The following is a 23,584-nucleotide window of genomic DNA, read 5'->3' as shown; positions in this document are numbered from 1 at the left end:
GTTATTCTAATTTCATGTTCCTAATCCTGAATAAAGAACATTTAATAATAATAATAAAATCACTGTTTACTACTAATGTCATATACACTAAGAAATGTTATATATCTCTTCAACATAAAAACATCTGATTAAACAGTAAAGCGAGTATAAAATTTTATTTCTTGCATGCAGATTTTGATGAGTGCTCAACCTTTGGATTCTGTGATCAACTTTGTACAAACACACCAGGCGGATTTAGATGTTCCTGCAGGGAAGGGTACACTCTGGGTCAGGATGGTGTTTGCAGGGCTCCTGAGAGTAAGTTGAAGCCATTTTCTATTCTTTTGTTTACTAGGAGAGATATTTGGGAGTCAACAAAATATATGCTAAGGTCTATCATTATTGACGTTTTCATAAAATAAAAGCTGTGCCTTGCCTCCAGATAAGTTGATAGAAGTTTATAAATATTGCCCTGTTGTTACAGGTAACTCCATTAGAGTCTTTGTGACCAGCACTACTAAAATTATGTCCATGAATAGGGATGGCCAGGACACCAAGGAACTTGTTAAAGTAGATGCAGTGGATGTGGACATTGACAGCAAAGGAGAGAAGATATTTTACATCAACAACACAGATAATCAGGTAAAGAGGTAATAAATAACAGTAAATACCACGATGTCTTTGACCATCTTTATAGTATGGTTGACTTCAGACGCTTGCACTGTACCATTATTCCATACCTTGTTTTACATATTACAGCTAATCAAAATCTTGTTATTTGTACTAGCCCCTGAATTTCACATCTTTTAAACATCTTTAAACTGTGACTTTTGGGCTTAAATAATATGATTACACTGGTACAGGTGCCAAAAAGAGAACTTAAATAAACCCCCCAGCAGACAAAAACTCTGTTTGTATCAGAAATATGCAAGTTGCAACTGAGTCACCATATTCATCTGAATTACTATAACCCACCTAAAGACAATGGCTATAATAAAAGTGCTTTTAGATTACCATGCCTTCTATACCAAGACATGTATGTGATTGACCTTGATATTGAATTCATTTAGTACCTCTTTATCTATGTACAAATATTTCCCAGTTTGAATGTGCTGTATTTTTTCACATGAATTCCATACCGTGACTCGTATACTTTAAGGAGCAAATTATGAAAGCTTTTTTTTACCTTGACCTCTTTACTATGAGCAGAATGTGAAGCATGTTTCTCTTGACCTTTGTACCAAGGGCTAAATATGAAAGCTTCTTAACTTTGGCTGCTCTACCTTCATTTGTATACAATGGTTTGTTTACCTTGCTCTTTGTGCTTGGATCTTAATTTAAAAGTTTACTTACCTTGAAGGTTTATTTTCTCTGGTCTCTATACTTTGGCTGAATGGAATAGCTTTTATAAGTCCTTGATATCATGACATCCTTAGTTTATTTTACATGTTTTGAATGTTCCTTTAGAATTGAAGATTATTATTTCCTAGTTCAAACCTAGTGCAGGTAGGCGGGGACTTTCATCTTCAGGGTTCAAATCATCAAGATGTGACAGTTTTCTTATCTTATGAAATATATTCATTACTTAAAAAAAAATCAATTAGTCCTATTAGTTGTGTTTCACATGATCTATATTTCCTAAAGCCATGTTGGTATGGAGTAAGAACATTATGTTTGTCCAAGAGGTTTATGATGTTGCAACATATTATGTATTCTAGGATTTTGCATGTGATACTGTTTAGTAATATTGGTCTGAAGTTTCCTGGGTCAGATTTTTCTCCTTTTCTAAATAGGGGGGTGGGGACATTAGCTTCTTGCCAGTCCCTTGGTACTCTACCCTGGTTAAGAGATGCCTGAAAAAGTATTTTGAACACTGGTTCTAGCTTGTTGCTTAGTTCTTTTTGAGTAATCTAGCCAGAATACTATCAGGTCAAGATGCTTTATTCGGTCCGGAGCACACGTCAACCACAATGCTGACCAGGCAGCCTTATGCTTTGCAGGCAATGATTCCCATGCAATTATCTTAATATAGTAGAATATTAAATAAAAAAATTATTTCTTTCTTTTACTATAGATTTACGCAATGACAGCCACAGGTAATTCAGCTTCCAGAAAACTCCCTATTCAAGGCCTAGCTATTCCTGTGGACATAGCCTTAGATTGGGTGACCAACAATCTGTACATTGTAGACAGGGATACAGCAAGAATTGAACTGTTTAGTATTACCTCAGGATTCCAGCACAACATTGTCTCTGACAACCTGCAGACTCCAATAGCTATAGCTGTTGACCCCAATATAGGGTAGGTAGTCAACAATATGTCATGTCTCAGTCCCTTAGAACTATAGCTGTTCAACCTTTATGAGGTGAAAGTATAAGATGTCTTAGACACTTTTAGCTTTAGTCCATTGAGCCCAAGGTATGAAAGATGCTGGGAAGTAACATTTCTTTAACTTGTTTTAAGTCTACAACATTTCTCTAGAAATTACAGATATAGTCTTACTAAGAAAATTATAATTACATCCTTTACCTACCCATAACCTTTCAATTGATTATCTAAATAAATACTTCTTATATTGATACTAAGCACATTATATATTATTAAAGCTATTATAGCATTCTTAATATGCTCTAGATTTATCTTATTTTTGAACATTGGGGGAGACAATACTTGAGAAACAGTCTAGCTTGAGTTTAATCCTAGCCCAATTCTCAGTGCCCTCACCTTGTCAGTCATATACTTTATAACTCTTTCTACTTATATTGCTGCAACCTAACCTGTATCTATTGCATATGTTAAATTAGCAATATGTTTTCAGAGAATACTGAGTATGTAAGTCAAGAAAACAAAATTCTTATTGCTTATCAAATGTTCATGAATCAGGTATTTATTTTTTGCTGATCGTGGCCAGAAAGGGCCAACAATGAAGCCAAGGATTGAAAGAGTTTTTATGGATGGAAGCCATCGATGGGATCTTGGTCTCAGCAAGATGCTGCACCCTCAAGGTTTGACCTTAGACCTGGTTAACCAGCGTGTGTATTGGGTGGACTCACAACTAGACCACTTGGAGGGTGTGGATTATAATGGTCAGAGAAGGTAAAACTTTTATGTATATTCAATTTAGTGCACACATTCTGTTAGGTAAATGTAGAATACAATTTTGTTTGTTCTGATTTAAAAATGTTAACATTTTAAATCTTTTGAGGATCATTAGACTGCTATCACTATTTTACAAAGAATTTCATTTTTAGAATCTCATTTTCCTGGGTCTGATGCCTAATTCGCTTTTTTATCTCATACAGTTTAATTTCGGTTTGTATGCCTCTTTTCTTTAAAAGATCTGTACATAATTATGTAATTACTTTCAACCAATAACATCACTTACAAATTTTACAAATTTAGTAAAGTACATTTTTGCTTGAAGCAGATAAAAAGGAAAGGGAATTTTTATAAACAATATTTTGTAAACAACAAGACTCAAAAGTAAAGTAGCAATTATACATAAAACATCTTCAAATACAAAAACAAAATCTAATAAAATACTCAGAAATACACAAAGATAAATGCACACTCTTTGTTCCATATGCTAGTACAAATTTGTACAAATACTCCTTTTCCCTAGTGCTATTAGAGCATGGAATGGGTTGCCTGAGCCAGCCAGGAAAACCAATGACTTGGCTGAGTTTAAGTCATTGATTAACAGGCATAACTAGATTACCTCAGCAACATGTGTAGGACATAGATCTAATTATCTTTTTTGAATTAACGTCTGTATCTGTATTTGTCCAGTGCACAGACCAAAGGTTTGGAACTCACTCCCCATTGATCTCAGACAGACAACATGCTACACCACTTTTAAGAAGAACATTAAGACCTATCTGTTTAAAACTTTTTTATATTAATTGTCATTTTAGCTGTCGTGTTTGTGTTTGTAATGTTATTACAGCGCCGTGAGCCTACATTTTGTTTGTTAACAGCGCGTTATAAATAAAATTATTATAATTATTTTATAAGATAAGATTCTTTATTATTTCCTTTTAATCCCCATTTCCTATCTGTTGGACATTGACCCATTAATTGTCTCTGATCTTTCTGTATTAATTGTAACAACATTGAGACACAATTATTCATAAAGAAGACTGTTATACAATTTTGATTTTTAAAATATCCTTTATTAAATCATTATATATTATTAAAACAGGAGAACTGTTCTATCTGGAGGTCTGCACATCCCAGCTCCTGTGTCTGTTGCCATATTTGAAAGTCAGCTGTTCTTTGCAGACATAACAAAACTTGGAATCATGCGGGTTGACAGAAATGACAGCACTGTTGCACCCAAGACATTAAAACAGATCTACAAAGCTGAGAATGGGATACCCACCGCAGTGGTAGTGTCTCACAGCTCTTTCTACAAGCTAACAAGTAGAGGTAATGTACAAGAAGTTTCTTTTTGATATTGAAAAGTACATAGATTTGTTGATGAACAAATTAGTGTTAATTTTTTAACTTTCAATAGTTAAAACACAATGGGCTATTGTAAAATATTGAAAAATATGCTAGTTGTTATTTTATTTAGCAACTAAATGCAGACTATGATCAGCTTAAATGTTATTTGATTTCACTATATATAGACTCCAGTACTACACTCTTCCTCAATCTTGAGACAGTGCTTTATAATTTTTCTTTTTGTTTATATTAACATTTTTTATGGAGTTAGTTGAAAGTAAACTTCAAATCTGAAACAAAACAAATTTTTTTTTATAAAACAGTTTTACTTTAAACCAGTTAATGAAACTGAAACTTGTGAGATTATTTGCCTGAACAAAGTTCCTCTAGAATGATATTTGAAATTTTGTAATTTGACTTTATTGGTAGTACTCTAAGATTTATTGACTTGTACAAATAAATAAGTAAAGCCAAAAAATTCTATAAATAAAATACTGTGTTAATTGTGTTATGTTTCAGACTCCAATCCTTGCCTAGGAAACCCTTGTCAGCACATTTGTGCTCTGTCTCACAACACAGACAATAATGGTCTTGGATATAGATGTTTATGTAAAGCTGGCTATGAACTGGATCACACCATGAACAACTGCACCAGTAGGTCAAACTATTTTCTGCTTGACTTCCTTTGATCATTTAAGATTTATTTTAAAAAGGACAAACAAACAAACATAAAATTAAAAAAAACAAGTATAATGGAGAATTTACATAATAGCTAATGAAAATGTGCAGTTCCTATTATTTGATTGACTAGACACAGTCCTGGCAACTATTTATTGGCTTTTAAGGCTAATCAACCAACAGAAAGAAGAAACATTTTTTTAAATTATGGAAATGCTAGATCTGAGGCAGTGCATCTTTATAGGGTATCATGGATATTTTAATCCAACAACACTAGTTGCATCTGTGGGTTGGGGTTAGGTAGCAATATTAAACTATCTGCCAACTAGAAAAATGATAGGTCAAACTTAGCGCTATACAGATACATTAAGTGTCAGATTGTCTCTTGCAGAATTGGTTTTATGCATGCTCTAAGTAACTAATCGCTGCTTTTTACTGACATAGATGGCAGAAACAGATATGGTGTTATCCAGAGACAAATGTGGTAGTCCTTTTATAGCTTAATAGCTGTATATGAAAAGTAACTTCTAATTATATGTAACTAATTGTTCTACTGGTTCAAAACTGTGTTTTAGGGGCTGAAAAGTTTATCCTATTTGCCACACCAAGAGCAATACGTGGTATATCCTTAGAAGATCCTGGTCAGTATCCTATTGACTCCATACAGCCCATAGTTGGCCAGCGATGGGGAAGGCTTGGAGTTAACTATGTGGCTCTTGACTATGATGCTGAGAATGAGACTGTATTTTTCTCCGATGTTAGAAACAGAGTTATTTACCGAGCTCAAATTGGGGATTCAGGTTTGTCTTTCCATCATTTTTCTTATGTTATGTATCTCATGGGTTACTTCAAAAATGTTTATGTGGTCATAATGAAGCTTTTTAAAAAATCTTTTGTTTTGACTAATTTTACTCTTCTGTAATTAAGTTTAAAATGGTTAAGAAGTATTATTTTCGACTTCAAAAATAACTTTACAAATTTTTATTATTTCTTAAAGAGATAAAGGCAAACATTTCGTTAAATTAAAATACTTAAAGGAAAAAAAAGTTCAATCCTAAAAACTTGCTTGGTTCCATATTGGCCTTATTTGTTTACTTAAATACAATACATTACTTATGTAATGACATTTGATATAACAAATATTTGTTGACTAAAACAGACCCAGTTCCTCAGCTTGTCACAGAGATTGGATCAGTAGAAGGCATTTCCTATGACTGGATTGCAAAAAACTTGTTCTTCACAGACTTCCGTCGTAGCACTTTGTCAGTGATAAGAGCCAATCACCCAACAGATAGAAGAGACCTTATTAAGAATCTCGGCAATGCCCGATCTGTTGTAGTGCATCCCCTTAAAGGGTAAAGTTTTTATGTTTATTCTTTTAGATTTGAAAGTATATCATTTAGGAAAAGTAAATCCTTATTAGCAAGGGTTGTTATTTTTATTTTAATTACTTTATATTTTGTTTAGTACACATTTCAACTGACTGGATACAATCATTCCTTCTTTTAAAACAATCATTCTTATTTGTCTATATAATTGAAGATCCTACATTTTGCAGTGTTTTTAAAAGAATAAAATGATGCATTGTTATAGGAAACTCTACATTTGTGCTGTGCCTGTTAAGAATAGCCTTCATTAACTGTCCTCTTTATTTAATGAACTGTTTTGCTCTAGAGTCTCATTGGAGAACAAGTGTTAAGAAACAAGTCCAACATTTGAACTGAAAGGACGGTCTTGAAATACAAAGCTGTGATCCAAAATTGTATAAAACTTTACACAATTCACAGTTGGCTTACTTAAATTCACAAGATCATTTTTGTATTTCTTAATCATAAGAAAAGCAATAAACGTCTTTGAGTTTGAGTTTTCTTAGACATATGTGCTTTTATTCAAGAAAGAGTTTTTGTTTTTTCACTCTGTCTCAGTATCACATTGTCTTTATTTGAAATGTGAATTGAGCCTGACATTGACAGATAGGAATGGGAGAAACTGATCAGCACATCTCTTGTAGTGCCCATATGTGCCTCACAGACAAGTTCAACTATTTAGACTATCCACTATGTTTTCAGGTATCTTTACTATTCTGACTGGCTGAGAAACTCTAGACAGAGTGCTTACATTGCAAGAAGTTTTACAGATGGTACTAATATAACACAGATAAAAAAGAACCAGCTTGGTTGGCCTAATGGACTCACCATAGATTTTGTCAATGACCGTTTGTACTGGGCAGATGCATATTTTGACAGGTAAATTATGAGGATTTGCTGGTTTACTTACACTTAATCAATGTTTGTTTAAAAAACTTAAAAGTATTAGGTTTGAAAATCATTACATGACCTTTTTTAATAAATGTATTTTTTTTTTGTTTTAGAATTCAGCATTCCAAACTTGATGGGGATGATCTACAAACCCTAACTGGACATACCATTGTGCATCCATTTGGAATTGCTATCTACAAAGGTCATAGCTTTTTAATTATCACTTTCATAATAATGTTGATTCTTTTGATATTATTTAACAAATTAAATGGACTCACCCTACTTCTGACTTTTTAGGATGAATAAGAAATTTAGTGGAAAAGGAACTAATCGCTATTCTATTGTCTAAACACCAAACTAGTTATGCACCATACTATATTTTCTAAGCACTTTACTATCTAAGCACTATCTCAGTACAGTGTTATAGTCTATTTTTACCTGCAAGTGTAATTTTAAATAAAAATGTTTGTTTTATTGTGTGTTTTAGATTTTATTTATTATACTGACTGGCGCCTGCAGTCTATCATTAGAATTAACAAAAGGGGAGGTCAGGAGCAAAAGATCAGATCTGGTATAGGAAGAGTTATGGGAATCAGAGTTTATGATCCAAGCCTCCAACCCTTGTCAAGTAAGTCCTAACGTACACAATCTATTTAATATAGCAGTTTGCTTTTCCATTATGTAAAACTTAATACCAGTAAACATGCTGGTATTGTGTAGAGGCAATCTAGAGAGATGAAATAATAATATTAGTAGAGCATGATTCATAATCATTGTAATAAACAGTTAAAGAGGCACACCCTGTTCTTTAATTTTACAGGTCAGAATCCTTGTCACCTGAGAAATGGAGACTGCTCTCACTTTTGCTTTGTGGTCCCCATCTTGGAAGGGATGAGCACAGTGGGGAGACACTGTGGCTGCCCCTATGGTATGAAGCTGAGCAGGGACCAGCGTAACTGTGAGGCTAACCCTGAGGAGGTGGATGTGACTACCTGTCGACCTGGATTGTTTCAGTGCCAGAATGGGAGGTGTATACCAAACTCATACAGGTGTGACAGAGACAATGATTGTCTGGATAGAACAGATGAGCTGAACTGCCCTGAAGGTTAGTCATACTATATCACAATCTTGCTTTATTCTATTAGCTAAGGTATTCCAATAAGAAAAAAATTCTGACTTTTAGTCAAATCTGTACATGACTATACAAATTGATTCATCATTGGAAATCTGTAGAAGTAATAGGTTTTTTTTGTTTTTTTTTGGTGGTGTTTGGGGAGTGGGGGTTGCTTTAAAAATCCAGTTCTATCAAAGGGGGGCTTTTAAAATCCAGTTTTATGAAAGGGGATGCTTTTAAAATCCAGTTCTATCTAAGGGGATGCTTTTAAAATCCAGTTCTATCTAAGGGGGTGCTTTAAAAATCCAGTTCTATCTAAGGGGGTGCTTTTAAAATCCAGTTCTATCAAAGGGGGGCTTCTAAAATCCGATTTTATCAAAAGGGGGGGGGGGGCTTTTAAAATCCAGTTTTATGAAAGGGGATGCTTTTAAAATCCAGTTCTATCAAAAGGGGGGGGGGTAAAAATCCAGTTCTATTAAAGGGGGGGGGAGCTTTTAAAATTCAGTTCTATCAAGAAGTTTCTAATATTTAAATTCTGGACTGAAAAAACTTTGAAAATAATTTACTGTGCTTTAATCATATTTAAACTTTGAAAACTTTGGCTTAGAATTTGTAATTAATTGGTTTTCTTTCTATTCTGAAAGGCTTTTCAGACTCCATTACTAATTTTTTCATAGCTTCATTTCATCTGTCTTGATCTTTTGCTGTTCAAAATAAATCCATGAAGTATCAATTTTCTCAATGTCATGTTCTCTTCTTGTTTCTATTCTGTTGTAACTGTTAATTGTTTTTTTGTTTTTTTTAATTTAAAATACAATTTTACATTAATGTGTCCAAAAAAAAAAAAAGCAATTCAAATAATGGAAAAAAAAACTCCCCAAGAATGGTTATTTAGTTTATAAGTAACTTTTAAAAATACAGTTTCTTATTAGACTTTGTAATCAATGAATAAATATTGTTTAAATGTAAAAAAAAAAATTATTTTTGTATTCTTTCTTAACCAGCCACGACTTGCCCTGCCAACAGATTTAAATGTGACAATGGTCAATGTATCAGCAGTGTCTGGGTGTGTGATGGTGACAATGACTGTGGTGATATGACAGATGAAAAGAATTGTTGTATGTACTTTATCAAGTCACATAGTGTATTAGGAGAGTGTATCATACTTTTTAACATTGAAAAAAAAAGGGTGAGGGTTAAGGATACTATTGTACAGAATGTAAAATATTGAATTGTGAAGATGAAAAAATCTAGTACAGTTCTGAAGGTATTGTGTAGTAAAGATTTGATCAAGTCTATCTGTAGCTGATGTTCAACTAGGGTGCATTTTGGCTAGCACAAGAAACAATCTAAGTTTTCTCCTTAATCCATACCTAACATGTTCAAGAGTTATTCTTTCACTATTGTTTTGTATTTACTTGTGTAGAACCTGAAAACCTTTGAATGTGATATTTTAATGTAGTCAGTGTAGTAGTTCTAGTCCATGGCAGTAACAGACAATTTTAATTTTGTTCATGGATCTGAAAGGTTAGAACTGCATTTTCTTATGTATAAAGTGTCTTTTTTTGGTATTCAATTGCAAATAAATGTGCTGTAATTGACATAGTTGTTTAACATTTAGCTTCTGGCTTACTGACAAGTGCTGAAATGAAAAAGCCTTTAAGAATATTTATTAGTCTGCAGAATGTGTCAGTGTGTGTACAGAGTAGCCAGCTTGAGCTTTAAAAAACGTTTATTAAACCCAGTAAATTTTAAGTGGGTGTGGTGACTGGTTAGGGATCAAAATATACCCTGGGTATTGGGTATCAGAGAGTAAAATATACCCTGGGTATTGGGTATCACAGAGTAAAATATACCCTGGTTTTTGGGTATCACAGAGTAAAATATACCCTGGTTATTGGGTATCACAGAGTAAAATATACCCTGGGTATTGGGTATCACAGAGTAAAATATACCCTGGGTATTGGGTATCACAGAGTAAAATATACCCTGTGTATTGGGTATCACAATAAAATATACCCTGGTTATTGGGTATCACAGAGTAAAATATACCCTGAGTATTGGATATATCAGAGGAAATGAACACTGTTTTCCATTTTTCAAATACAGCTGCCAAGACCTGTAACTCCAGAGAGTTCCAGTGTAACAACAGCCTGTGTATCAGTCAGTCCCTCAAGTGTGATACAGACAATGACTGTGGAGATGGATCAGATGAAGGAGAATTTTGTGGTCCGTTTTGTTTTTTCTTTTGAGTATTTGTAACAAGTCTGTTATGACATTCAATTTCAGAGAATTACAAATGTTACAGTATTTTAATATTAACTCAATTTTCTTTAGAAACAATGTGACAACAACAAAAAATTCAATAAGGCAATATAATAGTGGAAAAAATCTTTTTTTTTTTTGACTAATATAGTTCAGACATTGATTAGTAGCAATAGCATTTTATGAAAATATTTAGTCAGATTTAGAAAGTTAGTTTTTTTATGAAAATATTTAGTCTGACTTAGAAAGTTGTTTTTTTTTCACACAAACGTTTTCATTTCTCTAGGCACACACACTTGTCCTGCTCACTTCTTCCAGTGTGATGACAAAAGGTGCATTCCAGAACTTAGGGTCTGCGATGGTGGTAATGACTGCTATGACAATACAGATGAGAGAAACTGCCCACCATTGAACTGTAGTGGCACTAGGTGGACTTGCAAAAATGTGCGGCAGTGCATTCTTACTAAACACCACTGTGATGGGGTCCCAGACTGCAATGATGAATCTGATGAACAAGATTGTCGTATGTTCAATTTGTGTCTATTACTCTTCATTAGACATTATCTTAAGAATAAACTGTTTGTAGAACAAATTTTTTGATCTTGCTACATGTCAGACAATTGTTTAATAATGTAATTGAAATATATTTTCTTAAATGATTTCTAATTCAAATATTTCTTTCATTAATGTTTCCACATTCTACATTTGCTGTTTGATTCTTGTGTTAACAGCTCAGCATTCAACAGACAGTTGTCAAAGAGACCAGTATCGCTGCCGGGATGGTGGTTGTATTCCAGAAAATTGGAAGTGTGATGGTCAATCAGATTGTGATGATGGTTCTGATGAAGGCAATCAATGTCGTAAGTTTTAAAAAAATAAAATAGAACCATTGAAATTTTAGCACATTTTTTCCTTTCTTGATATTTTTTTTTTCTTCTGTTTGATTGAAGCCCCAGTCACATGTTATGGTGACAGATTCCGTTGTGCCAATGGACGTTGTATCTTCAAAGGCTGGGTTTGTGATGGGGATGATGACTGTGGAGACAATTCTGATGAGGATGCATCTCTTACTTGTGGCAAGTGTTTCATTTCTTTTAGCAAGACTATGTTGTCAGTAAAACAAAAAATGATTCTCTTCCATTTATTTTTTATATAACCCTGATTGTTTATTTTGAGTATCTACATTTTCTGAGGTAACCCTGATTGTTTATTTTGAGTATCTACATTTTCTGAGGTAACCCTTATTGTTTATTTTGAGTATCTACATTTTCTGAGGTAACCCTTATTGTTTATTTTGAGTATCTACATTTTCTGAGGTAACCCTTATTGTTTATTTTGAGTATCTACATTTTCTGAGGTAACCCTTATTATTTGTTTATCTGTAGCTCCTCCTCCATTCTCTTGTCCAAGGGGAAAATGGGAATGCCCAGGAGGCAGCCATGTCTGCATCAATACAACCCTTGTGTGTGATGGCAATCCTGATTGTCCTGAAGGACACGATGAAAGTCCTATTTGCAGTATGTGATATATAATGAAATGTTTAGTAATTTGTTACTATCATCAAGTTGCCTTATTCAACAACACTTAGATGAGTATATTGAATCAAGTATTGTGTTTATTTATGTATTATGATTATTATTTCAGATCAAGATAACTGCAGAGATAATAATGGTGGCTGTAGTCATATGTGCATACAGACACCACGAGGTGCAGAGTGTAAATGTCCTCGGGGGCAAGCACTCAATGGAACTAAGACTTGCATTGGTAAGATTCGTTTCCAACTAATATGTCCAAGTATACCCCTCTTTGTAATTGTCAATAAAATCCTATTCAAAACACTCATCCTAATTGAAGAAAGTGTTTTCAATGAAATTGTGTGTGTGTGTTCTTCTAGATGAGGATGAGTGCACACCACCAGGACGTTGTAGTCAGACTTGCATCAACACCAAGGGGTCCTTCAAGTGTGAATGTGTTGAAGGTTACACACTTTTGACAGACAGAAGAACCTGTAAAGTTATGAGAAGTAGGTTTGACTAAATAGGTTTCCTAAATAAATGTGTGACCTCATCATAATGAGTTCAACACCAAAAAACTGACTAGACAATGTAACCTGCTGACATTACTCAAATTTGTTTCTAGAAAGATGGAATAAAACATGGTTTTAAACATTTTTTTTTTGCATCGCTTCAAATGTGTTTTTCTTATTTAATCTTTCAGATGATACAGCACTGAGTTTATTGATAGCTAGCAGGACAGCTGTGGTCAAGTCTAATCTGGAAGTTCTACTTTATGACCCACTACCTTTACCCCCGTTTAGATCCCTGACTGCCATTGACATAGATGTCAACAGATCACAGATTTATTTCTCTGACACTGTTCTCAAGAAGATTTTTAGGACTAGCATTGATGGTACAAATCTGACAGAGGTAAACATCTACTGGTTAGCATAGACGATCTGACAGAGGTAAACAAAATCTGACAGAGTTAAACATCTAGTGGTTAACATAGACAAATCATACAGAGGAAAACAACATCTTGTTAACATTGACAAATCTGACATGGGTAAAAAAAAAATCTGCTTGTTAATATTTACCAACCTGACGTAGACAAAATTATTATAACTTTTTAAAAAATTATTTTTAGGAATTACAAAATTTCAAGATAGACAAAATTAAAACCAAGAATTTTTTGTTTCATTAAGATTGTCCAATGGACAAAAATGCTCTAAATATATTAGCCTCTTGATTTTTTAAAATTAAATTTACTATGAATAATTTTACAATGAATTGTTTTACTATTTAAACACAAAGTATTGAGAGTATAACTCCTCTTTCCCACTCTTTTTATTTTCTAATAAAAAACGGTTAATGTATTAATTATACTATGACTATGTCAACAGATTGTGGCTACAGGCATTGATGTGGTAGAGGACATTGCTGTGGACTGGATTGGGAAGAACCTATATTGGACAGACTATGGCATGGAGACCATTGAAGTGGTCAACCTAGCTGGAGAGAACAGAATGGTTTTGTTTAGTGAGAACATCACCAACCCCAGGGCTATTGAAGTAGATCCTAGGGATGGGTAAGATCTCTTAGAATCAACTTTTGTTTTCATCTAGATATAGGAGTCAATTTAAAACATTAGTGAAGGGGAAGTATTTGTATGGGTGTTTTGTGACCAGAACAATTACTAAGATGTTGTACCTAATTGAGTTTAGAAAAAAGGATTGACTCATGATGCTTTGTTGGACAGCTAAATTGGCTACCATTATGTCTCATTAAAAATCACAAAAAAATAAATGTCCCCTGGAGCTCTCTAGTATCAGGATTTATTTTGACAGTTTAATATTTGTGTTTGAATTAAAAATTTTAGCAAAACTAAAAAAAAATCTCAAATCAGTTCTGAACTTTTTCTTTTTGATTTCTTCAAAACAAGTTATTTTTTGTTCAAGTTTTCTATGATTTGTCTCGTCTATGTGATTAACATTACTTAATTTTTTTTCATTTTTTAACTTTAAAAAACAATATTTATTTTGATTTTATTATCAGTATTAAGTGAAACATTTATTGTTTGCAATAAACCAATGTCATTAAATTTTCTAGAAATTTTACACACAAATCTTCAGGTTAAATGGAATTAAACCAAGTTATACCCTTTTGTATCTGCAGTGTACGCTATCTGTTTTGGTCTGATTGGGGACAGAACCCACGCATTGAACGCTCTGGACTGGATGGAAGTGGTAGGATAGTTCTAGTCTCTGAGAAACTGTTCTGGCCCAATGCTCTGACAGTGGATTACCCAAACAAAAGATTGTACTTTGCTGATGCACGCATGGATTTCATAGAGTTCTGCAACTACGATGGCTCTGGCAGGCATCAAGTCTTTGCCAATGACCATGTATGTACAATGGCTTTGTTGTTTAGGTTTCATGGGCTTATAGTTTTATGTACGGTTTTAGTTGTTTTATAAAAAAAAAATACTGTATGCTGTGCCCTGTGACATCAAAATACAGTGTTTTAAAAAAAACAACTTTTTTTTTGACATTTTTAAGCTTTTATTTTACATTGTGAGACTTACTTACAAGGACTTCTGTGGCATTTTACGTCTCGAGAGACGATCTTTTCCCTTTGCAACTTCTTATGTGACTAAAGAGGCCAATCCTTGATACACAGCTGCGATTGCAGGTTGGGCATATATAATCACTAGGCGTCGTTGCATTTTCACCCTTCTTTCTGCTTCTGTTGTGTATGACATCTGCAATCTGTGACCCTTCCTTTATGCTCTCTCTCCATGTGGATCTGTCCAGTGCCACCTCTTCCCAGTTGCCAGTGTCGATTTTGAAGAGCTTCATGTCGCGTTTGCATACATCCGTATAACGTAAAAGTGGGCGACCAGTGGCTCTCCTGCCTTCTATTAGATCGTCATGCAGGATGTCCTGTGGAAGTCGACCTAGTGGCATTCTACGAACGTGGCTAAGCCAGCCAAGGCGTCTGCTGCTAATAACAGAGCGGATGTCCTGGCATCCTGCTCTTTGTAGGACTTAATACTGAAATAATATGTTATACACACACACACATATATATATATATATATATATATATATATATATATATATATATATATATATATATATATATATATATGTATATATATATATATATATATATATATATATATATATATATATATATAATACTTGGGATTGGGATACACTCTTTTAAGAAAAATGTAGGATTCTTTTAGTCTGTTTTAGTACTAAAAAAAAACTATTGTACAGTTCTTAAGGCATCCGCACTCCTTGACAATCTTTGAAGACTGGATCTATTGGACAGACAGAGCAGCCAGCAGAGTGTCCAAGTGTAACAAGTTTAATTGTTCTGATCGCTCTGTTGTGGCCTCTAGTATATCTAGACCACTAGGCATTGCTGTTTACAATATTATAAAACAGCCAACAGGTGACTCTATTTTATACAAATAAAATTAGCATCATTTTTTTCAAATATATCTTTGTTTTTATTTTATAACCAATACTATAAAGTAATATTGATTTTATAATCAGTTTTCTGACAGTACTTTAAGTATAAATTTTATTACCTCCAAACCTCCAGCATGTGGCACCACATAGTCTATTGTAACATTGCAAAATTCCTCATTATTTTTTTTGGTGATAAAAATTTCAAGAAAAATAAGAATTAATAGGTATTACTTGCAATTTACAGGAACCAACCCATGTGAGGTAGCTAAATGTAGTCACTTGTGTCTTTTGTCACCCAGACCAACAGGTTACAGCTGTGCTTGCCCTGTTGGTATGCAGCTTGATGGTACAGCCCACAACTGTGTTAAAGGTAGAGTACTTTCTTTCCAATAGACTTATATCACTTGTTACAAATGGCTGTGTTGTTTTTAGTGTATATGGGTCTATAAAGTGTTATACAGTCAGGTAATAAAGTGACTTGTACATTCAATATAGCAGAAAATATTTGTATTCAATTAAATCTGTGTTGTAAAATTTGCAGTTTTATAATTTATAATTTTTTTGTTTTCAGATTCCTCAGAAATATTGCTGTTCATGCAATCTCGTTTCATTGCTGGCATCAAACTTGGCAGCACTAATGTCACTGGTATTATCCCTGTAAGTTCAATCAGCAGTGGCCAAGATTTTGATTTCGACAGTAAAGAAGGCTATATTTATTATGTGGAGAAAATCAATGTAAGTATTTTTAATTTCTATAGACTGATAATTAAAAAAAAAATTTTTGCCAATTTAATTTGGGTTTCAAGCTAAATAATAATTTTAACAGTTTCAAGATGAGAACCACTCTAGTCTTTGGCTGTTTATCAGGAGGGGTATTTTTACACTGCTTACTATATAGAGAGAAATCTGTTTTCAGAGGCTGTCTCCAAGGTGATTTTGTAGAATAATTCATACAAACATTATGTGTCTTCCAGAAGGTCAATTGTCAAAAGCATTGTAATAGACTTTTTCTGTGAGTCCTAAGGTAACAATGGGTAATTGCTTTCCTGTGCAAAATTTTGTCCCTATAAAACCCAATCCTGATCATTGGCAAAAACTACAGAAGTCAATTTTTTTAAAATGATCCACTTGCATCATTTCTGTCTGTACTACTGCACTTCCAGACAAGAAACTTTTTACTGATGCAGCACTATCCCTCTCACTGTACTTGATAGTACAAGGCTTCAACATCCCAAGATACGTTTGAAACTGACCCAGTGATGGTTCACTTTGTTACAGGGTAGTCTGAAAAGAATTCAGCTGAATGGAAGAAATACATCAGAGTATGTGCCCACTGCTGTGATAGGAAGCCCCAATGCTATAGCCATTGATTGGATGTCGAGGAATCTCTTCTGGGCCAATGCAGCTGCTGGATTGATGGAGGTCAGATTAATGTTGTGAAGTTACTGTTAGCCTTGGAAAATAGACTTTTGTTTTGTAGTTAGAAGTTTTCCTTTGGTTTTGATAAATTTTGTTTTGCATAATTCATGTGATGATTTTCTTAGAATTACCTTTATTAGAATAGGAACATAAGAATAAGAACATATTTAATTCATTTTAAAATCATTTTTCTTTACAGTAGTAGATTGTTTGGGGAAACTTACTATAAATTTAGTTAAAGATATAAAATCTTGTAATGCTCAGGTGATGCGACTAGATGGACCTGAACATTTCAGAAGAGTCTTGTTGAGTAACAATGGCAGAAGAAGAGATGTGGCTAATCCACTATCCTTGTGTGTCGATCCAACTAAAGGGTCTGTTGTTTTAAATAAAACAATGTATATAGTCTAATTTCTGACATAAAGCAGAAAAAAAAAATAGAGAAGTATTTCAACTAGTTGCATTTTGAATGCCCACATCCAATTTAGTAGTTCTCAGTAGTGAAAAATAGTTTTTATTTCATTGGACTTTGCAATAACTGGTTTTTAACCTATTATTCATAAGCTAAGTGTCTGAATACATTTTATTAAAGTTCCTAAATAGGACTCCAAAAAAGTCTTCTCCTAGTGTAAATGTAAAAAAAAAAATTTTTGTGAAGTCAAAAATTTATAAATTGAAAAAAGGAAAAATGAATACTTTTAGAAAATACAATGTGATATTTATTCTATTCTATTTGATGATATTTGAAACAAAATGTTTACTTTATGAACCAAATAAAACTGACTTTTTTTTTTAGTGCAAATCTTTTTGTTTTTTTCACTTTGTTCTTTATCTTGTCCACAGGTTGCTGTACTGGGGTGATGGTGGTGTGCCTGGAGTGCCTGCAAAGATTGCTGTTGTTGAGATGGATGGCTCTAATCCAAGGGTGCTGCTATCAGCTGGCATCAGAACCCCCATGTATATGACACTTGACACCCAGTCCCAGAGTTTGTACTTCACTGACACATTTAATAACAAAGTAAGTTGTTGCCCAACTACTCCTAACGCTCCAAGTGAAGCAGATGCATCTATCCTAAGACATGAGAACTTAATGCAGAAATGAGACGTTTTTATTCTCTTTATCTCAACAGTTGCAACGTTACTTAATAAGGTCAGGCTCTATGTCACAAGTGGTTTCTGCAGGATCTCCTCAGGGTGTTGTCTTTCATAACAGCCGCCTTTACTACTATGATTCCATCTATGAGACCATCAATCGTGCCCCTTATCCAACTATCAGATCTGCAGCTGTGTTACGCAGCAACATCAAAGGAGTGGGAGCTTTAAAAGTTTATTATGATAGACATGAATGTAGGTCACTCTGTTTTCTTTTTAAACTCTCAATAGACACTAATTTCACACAATAGAAAATGTTTAACAATTGCGTTTAGAATGCACCAAATTATTCTACTTCAATGAAACCCTTTTATGAGAAAAGTTTAACAGTTTTTATGGTAGAGCAAATAAGGAGACATTATCTAAGGCTTAAGCTTACAAGAGCTTACAGCATCATAACATCTTCAAGCAGTATGTATGAGATTTTTAACAAGACTTCATTGTCTTCTTTGCTTTTTTTTTTTTATTGGAAGAAAATAAAGTTTTAGTAAAGTCTCTACAATGATAACACTAAATATTATCTATTGAAATATTTTGAAACATTCCTAACACTACAATACTAAATATATGGATCAGCTGGAGAAACAAATGCATGCTCTGTCAACAATGGAGATTGTCCACACCTGTGTCTGCCCAAAAGTTTGTCTCGCACCTGTGCCTGTAGTATTGGTTTTGAACAAAAAGAAGATGGTTCTTGTGCAGGTAAATATCTTCTTCTTTTCATGTATTAAACTGAACCTTTTAGCTCTTACTTTACAACAAATGTTTCATTTAGTTTCAGAGTATTTTTGTTACATTGAATGGTTCTAAACACTTTAAATCAGAGAAATATTACAATGCCATGTGTTTTTATGCATAAATTTATCATTATAATATTACACAAATTATAGTTTTTAAACAAAGAGTTTTGATGTCGAATTGGAGTATGCTCTATTTTTTTTAATGTAAAAGTAATCTAGTCTCTACTTTTATATCTGATATCTTAAAAACATTAGACTAATGTCAGTCTATTTGGTTAGCAGATTTTTTATTTGTCTAAGAACTTGTCATACTTTAAAATGTCTGTATGAACTTCTAGAGCTAAAGCCTACTATGCAAAAAGAATTGTATGTTCAAGCCTCCTGTATTCAACATTAAAATAAAATAATAATACAGTTTTTTGTCAAATATTTCCAGCTGAAAGTTCATTTGTTGTGGTCTCCATGTACAATGTAATCCGAGGCTTTGGCATGACTCGTGTTGATGTTGATGAAGCTATGGTGCCCATTGCTGGTTCTGGTGAGTTAATATAGGCATGATTAGGGGATGTAATTAAAGGTAAATCTAACCAGTTCTGTTTTGGTTCTTGAATCTTTATTATAAATTTAGGTAAATGTATGATGAAAAAAAAACTCCCACTTGGTGTAAAACTTTCCAGCACTTGGGCCTCTGTCAAAATGAGACTCTAAAACCAGTTGTTTGTCTGTATGTTAGCTTAAAGAACTGACAAAAGACCTTTCTATTTGAGATGTACTAGAGCATTATGGCAATCATTTCTAAGGAAGATGTAAAAAGACAGAGCATTTATTAGACTTTCCTGAATAAAAATTCCTAAAAATCCTCGAATCTAAAGCACATTAGTTTTGACTGCTCAGTTGAAAAAGCATTTCAGCACTCATCTAATACAGCTGGCTAAAATGTCCACGTAAAGGGAAAATTAACATTAAAAATTCAAAAGTGGATTGGCATTTATAGTATTTCCATTTTTTACATAATTTCAGGCAGGGCCCCAGTAGCCATTGATGTCTACATGGGAGCAAACTACATCTACTGGGTTGATTCTAGGGCACCAAGCACTGGGGGCAAGCAAGAAGGTGGCATTCATAGGATCAAGCCAGATGGTAGCAACTTTCAAGACATCTTGACTTCTGGCATGGGCTCTAATGGCATTCAAGGATTATCTGTTGACTGGATAGCAGGTACTTTACAAATGTCTCTATGTTAAAGAGTTGTCTTAGATTAGATATATGTTGTAGATTTGTTATAGAAATAAATGTAGGTCTAATATTTTGAATGAATTATATTTGAACAGACTCATTTATAACAAGAACCAGATCTAAGTTTAGATCATTACTTAACTTTTATTCAGGTTTTTGTAAGCAATAAGAGACAGAAAGACAAAGTTGAAAAAATTCAAACATTTTTATTATGCTACAAATGACTTAAATGTTCTTCCTGTAGTTTCCAATAGTATGACTACAATATCTGTGTCCTTGAAACTTTAATCAAAGTTACTTTTGCTCTTATTCAATCTAGTTGTAAGGATTTTTAAAAAAAATTAACTTTTCCAAATAGTTCAAGCCCCATTAATCTGCTAAAAATAATTTAGATAATACTTGTCATTAGCAAGCATTGAATATACAATTTGGCCCAGACAGCTTAGAGATAGCATTTAAAACTTAGATTTGATTATTATAATTTAAAATTTTTCTGTTGCATCCAATGTTCCAAAATTAATTTTTTAATAATACTAATAATCTGTATTATCCACTCTTCCTCCTTTGCTGTCACTGATTCAATGTCAAGTCTACATGTGAAAATGCTTGCTAATTTAATTGTCAATGTCAGTAGTCATTAACTATGCCATGGGAATTAATTTGTGTTATTAGTTTTGTGATGTGTGTTTTTTTCCATTGCATCTACTTCACCAATGTTTTTATTGTTGCAGGCAACATCTACTTCACCAATGTTTTTGTTGTTGCAGGCAACATCTACTTCACCAATGTTTTTGTTGTTGCAGGCAACATCTACTTCACCAATGTTTTTGTTGTTGCAGGCAACATCTACTTCACCAATGTTTTTGTTGTTGCAGGCAACATCTACTTCACCAATGTTTTTGTTGTTGCAGGCAACATCTACTTTGCCAATGTTTTTGTTGTTGCAGGCAACATCTACTTTGCCAATGTTATTGTTGTTGCAGGCAACATCTACTTCGCCAATGTTTTTGTTGTTGCAGGCCACATCTACTTCACCAATGTTTTTGTTGTTGCAGGCAACATCTACTTCACCAATGTTTTTGTTGTTGCAGGCCACATCTACTTCACCAATGTTTTGTTGTTGCAGGCAACATCTACTTCACCAATGTTTTTGTTGTTGCAGGCAACATCTACTTCACCATTGTTTTTGTTGTTGCAGGCAACATCTACTTCACCAATGTTTTTGTTGTTGCAGGCAACATCTACTTCACCAATGTTTTTGTTGTTGCAGGCAACATCTACTTCACCAATGTTTTTGTTGTTGCAGGCAACATCTACTTCACCAATGTTTTTGTTGTTGCAGGCAACATCTACTTTGCCAATGTTTTTGTTGTTGCAGGCAACATCTACTTCGCCAATGTTATTGTTGTTGCAGGCAACATCTACTTCGCCAATGTTTTTGTTGTTGCAGGCCACATCTACTTCACCAATGTTTTTGTTGTTGCAGGCCACATCTACTTCACCAATGTTTTTGTTGTTGCAGGCAACATCTACTTCACCAATGTTTTTGTTGTTGCAGGCAACATCTACTTCACCATTGTTTTTGTTGTTGCAGGCAACATCTACTTCACCAATGTTTTTGTTGTTGCAGGCAACATCTACTTCACCAATGTTTTTGTTGTTGCAGGCAACATCTACTTCACCAATGTTTTTGTTGTTGCAGGCAACATCTACTTCACCAATGTTTTTGTTGTTGCAGGCAACATCTACTTTGCCAATGTTTTTGTTGTTGCAGGCAACATCTACTTCGCCAATGTTATTGTTGTTGCAGGCAACATCTACTTCGCCAATGTTTTTGTTGTTGCAGGCCACATCTACTTCACCAATGTTTTTGTTGTTGCAGGCCACATCTACTTCACCAATGTTTTTGTTGTTGCAGGCAACATCTACTTCACCAATGTTTTTGTTGTTGCAGGCAACATCTACTTCACCATTGTTTTTGTTGTTGCAGGCAACATCTACTTCACCAATGTTTTTGTTGTTGCAGGCAACATCTACTTCACCAATGTTTTTGTTGTTGCAGGCAACATCTACTTCACCAATGTTTTTGATGTTGAGGTTTACATTGAAGTTATCAAACTAGATGGTGCCCACAGAAAAGTTTTGGTCAAAGAGTCTCAAGGACAGCCCAGAGCACTGGCTGTCAATCCCATTAAAAGGTCAGAGTGCATATCAAATTCATTTTGTTAATGAATTTACAGTTTGGTCCAAAAGGTGTTGAAAACATAAACATCGTATAATATGACAATCATAACTTTAACAAAAATGAATTCATTTGTTTAGAAAAAATGAATTATGATGCTTTCACTTTCTTCAGATACCTTTACTGGGCAGACATGGGTCAGACGGCTAAGATAGAGCGGTCACTTCTTGATGGCACCAACAGAACTACCATTGTCAAGTCTGGTATCAGTCTTCCCAGAGATGTCACCATTGACTTTGTAACACATGATGTCTACTGGGTGGATGCTATTGTTGATGCTATACAGGTCAGATGTCACTATTTCTTCTATAATAAATAGTTAAACAATATTGAAAAGAGAAGTAAATGAACAAGTTTGCTGAGTGTACTATGTTTCAGTTCTCTTTTGAAACTTCAAGATATGATGAAGTAGAGTTTAAAAGGGTTTAAGGCTAAGAGTTTCTGTTGTGGTTGTTGTGTGACTAGCACAACTAGTTAGAGTCACTTGTAACAAATATGTCAGGCATCATTCTAAGCTGCCTGTAGTCAGGAACATCCTCAAAATTATAATTATAATGTTTTGTTTGGTGTAATGCACAAATTGTAAGACAAATTTCCTTATGGATAATAAAGATTATTATTATTATTAAAATTAAAGTAAAAAAAAGTACTCTTGCAGCCTTCTAAAGAAGAACTTTACCACTTGATGATCAAATAAATAACCTTAAATTCAACATTTTGTATGAATAGAACTATGGCTTTACTTGGTCACAAATATTTATCCTTACATTTCTTTTCTCTTTGTCCTGGGATCTTTGGTCTTAAAGTAAACTATTGTAAGAGCCCTTTAAAAAACACAATATTATTATAAGCTGATTTAATTCCAACTGCAATCAAATTCATTTGAATGTATTGTATTTTCAATTTTAATAGTGTGTTACCTTTGATGGGGAAAACAGACGTTATATTCAGACCAACACACCAAATCCTTATGGCCTTTCTGTGTTTAATTCCTATGTGTATTGGGTGGACCGCAATTTACAAAAGGTAATGTTAGTTTTTTGTTTGTTTTTCTTTTACTTATAAAAATGTATTGCA

The 23,584-nt window shown here is 33.7% G+C and overlaps 1 protein-coding gene across 1 annotated transcript in view; it reads left to right on the top strand.

Annotated features, from left to right (window-relative positions):
- LOC106063406 (low-density lipoprotein receptor-related protein 2-like) overlaps positions 1-23,584 on the top strand; it is a 115,256-nt gene that overhangs the window by 46,100 nt on the left and 45,572 nt on the right. The window contains exons 7-42 of the mRNA XM_013221758.2: positions 172-297; positions 464-621; positions 2,054-2,280; positions 2,863-3,075; positions 4,181-4,407; positions 4,945-5,079; positions 5,679-5,903; positions 6,263-6,458; positions 7,173-7,349; positions 7,475-7,563; positions 7,849-7,989; positions 8,182-8,466; positions 9,480-9,593; positions 10,585-10,704; positions 11,027-11,263; positions 11,472-11,600; positions 11,691-11,816; positions 12,126-12,257; positions 12,385-12,504; positions 12,635-12,763; positions 12,958-13,166; positions 13,640-13,824; positions 14,412-14,640; positions 15,521-15,698; positions 15,963-16,088; positions 16,290-16,453; positions 16,997-17,140; positions 17,402-17,511; positions 17,981-18,155; positions 18,268-18,484; positions 18,866-18,991; positions 19,466-19,567; positions 20,050-20,247; positions 22,328-22,463; positions 22,622-22,793; positions 23,420-23,533. Coding sequence (XP_013077212.2) covers positions 172-297; positions 464-621; positions 2,054-2,280; positions 2,863-3,075; positions 4,181-4,407; positions 4,945-5,079; positions 5,679-5,903; positions 6,263-6,458; positions 7,173-7,349; positions 7,475-7,563; positions 7,849-7,989; positions 8,182-8,466; positions 9,480-9,593; positions 10,585-10,704; positions 11,027-11,263; positions 11,472-11,600; positions 11,691-11,816; positions 12,126-12,257; positions 12,385-12,504; positions 12,635-12,763; positions 12,958-13,166; positions 13,640-13,824; positions 14,412-14,640; positions 15,521-15,698; positions 15,963-16,088; positions 16,290-16,453; positions 16,997-17,140; positions 17,402-17,511; positions 17,981-18,155; positions 18,268-18,484; positions 18,866-18,991; positions 19,466-19,567; positions 20,050-20,247; positions 22,328-22,463; positions 22,622-22,793; positions 23,420-23,533 — 5,891 coding nt within the window. The remainder of the gene's footprint in view (positions 1-171; positions 298-463; positions 622-2,053; positions 2,281-2,862; positions 3,076-4,180; positions 4,408-4,944; positions 5,080-5,678; positions 5,904-6,262; positions 6,459-7,172; positions 7,350-7,474; positions 7,564-7,848; positions 7,990-8,181; positions 8,467-9,479; positions 9,594-10,584; positions 10,705-11,026; positions 11,264-11,471; positions 11,601-11,690; positions 11,817-12,125; positions 12,258-12,384; positions 12,505-12,634; positions 12,764-12,957; positions 13,167-13,639; positions 13,825-14,411; positions 14,641-15,520; positions 15,699-15,962; positions 16,089-16,289; positions 16,454-16,996; positions 17,141-17,401; positions 17,512-17,980; positions 18,156-18,267; positions 18,485-18,865; positions 18,992-19,465; positions 19,568-20,049; positions 20,248-22,327; positions 22,464-22,621; positions 22,794-23,419; positions 23,534-23,584) is intronic.

The sequence above is a fragment of the Biomphalaria glabrata genome, chromosome 16, assembly GCF_947242115.1.
Source record: "Biomphalaria glabrata chromosome 16, xgBioGlab47.1, whole genome shotgun sequence".
Classification (NCBI taxonomy): domain Eukaryota; kingdom Metazoa; phylum Mollusca; class Gastropoda; family Planorbidae; genus Biomphalaria; species Biomphalaria glabrata.
Note: the sequence above shows the minus strand (reverse complement) of the source record. Positions and strands in the feature narration are given on the sequence as shown.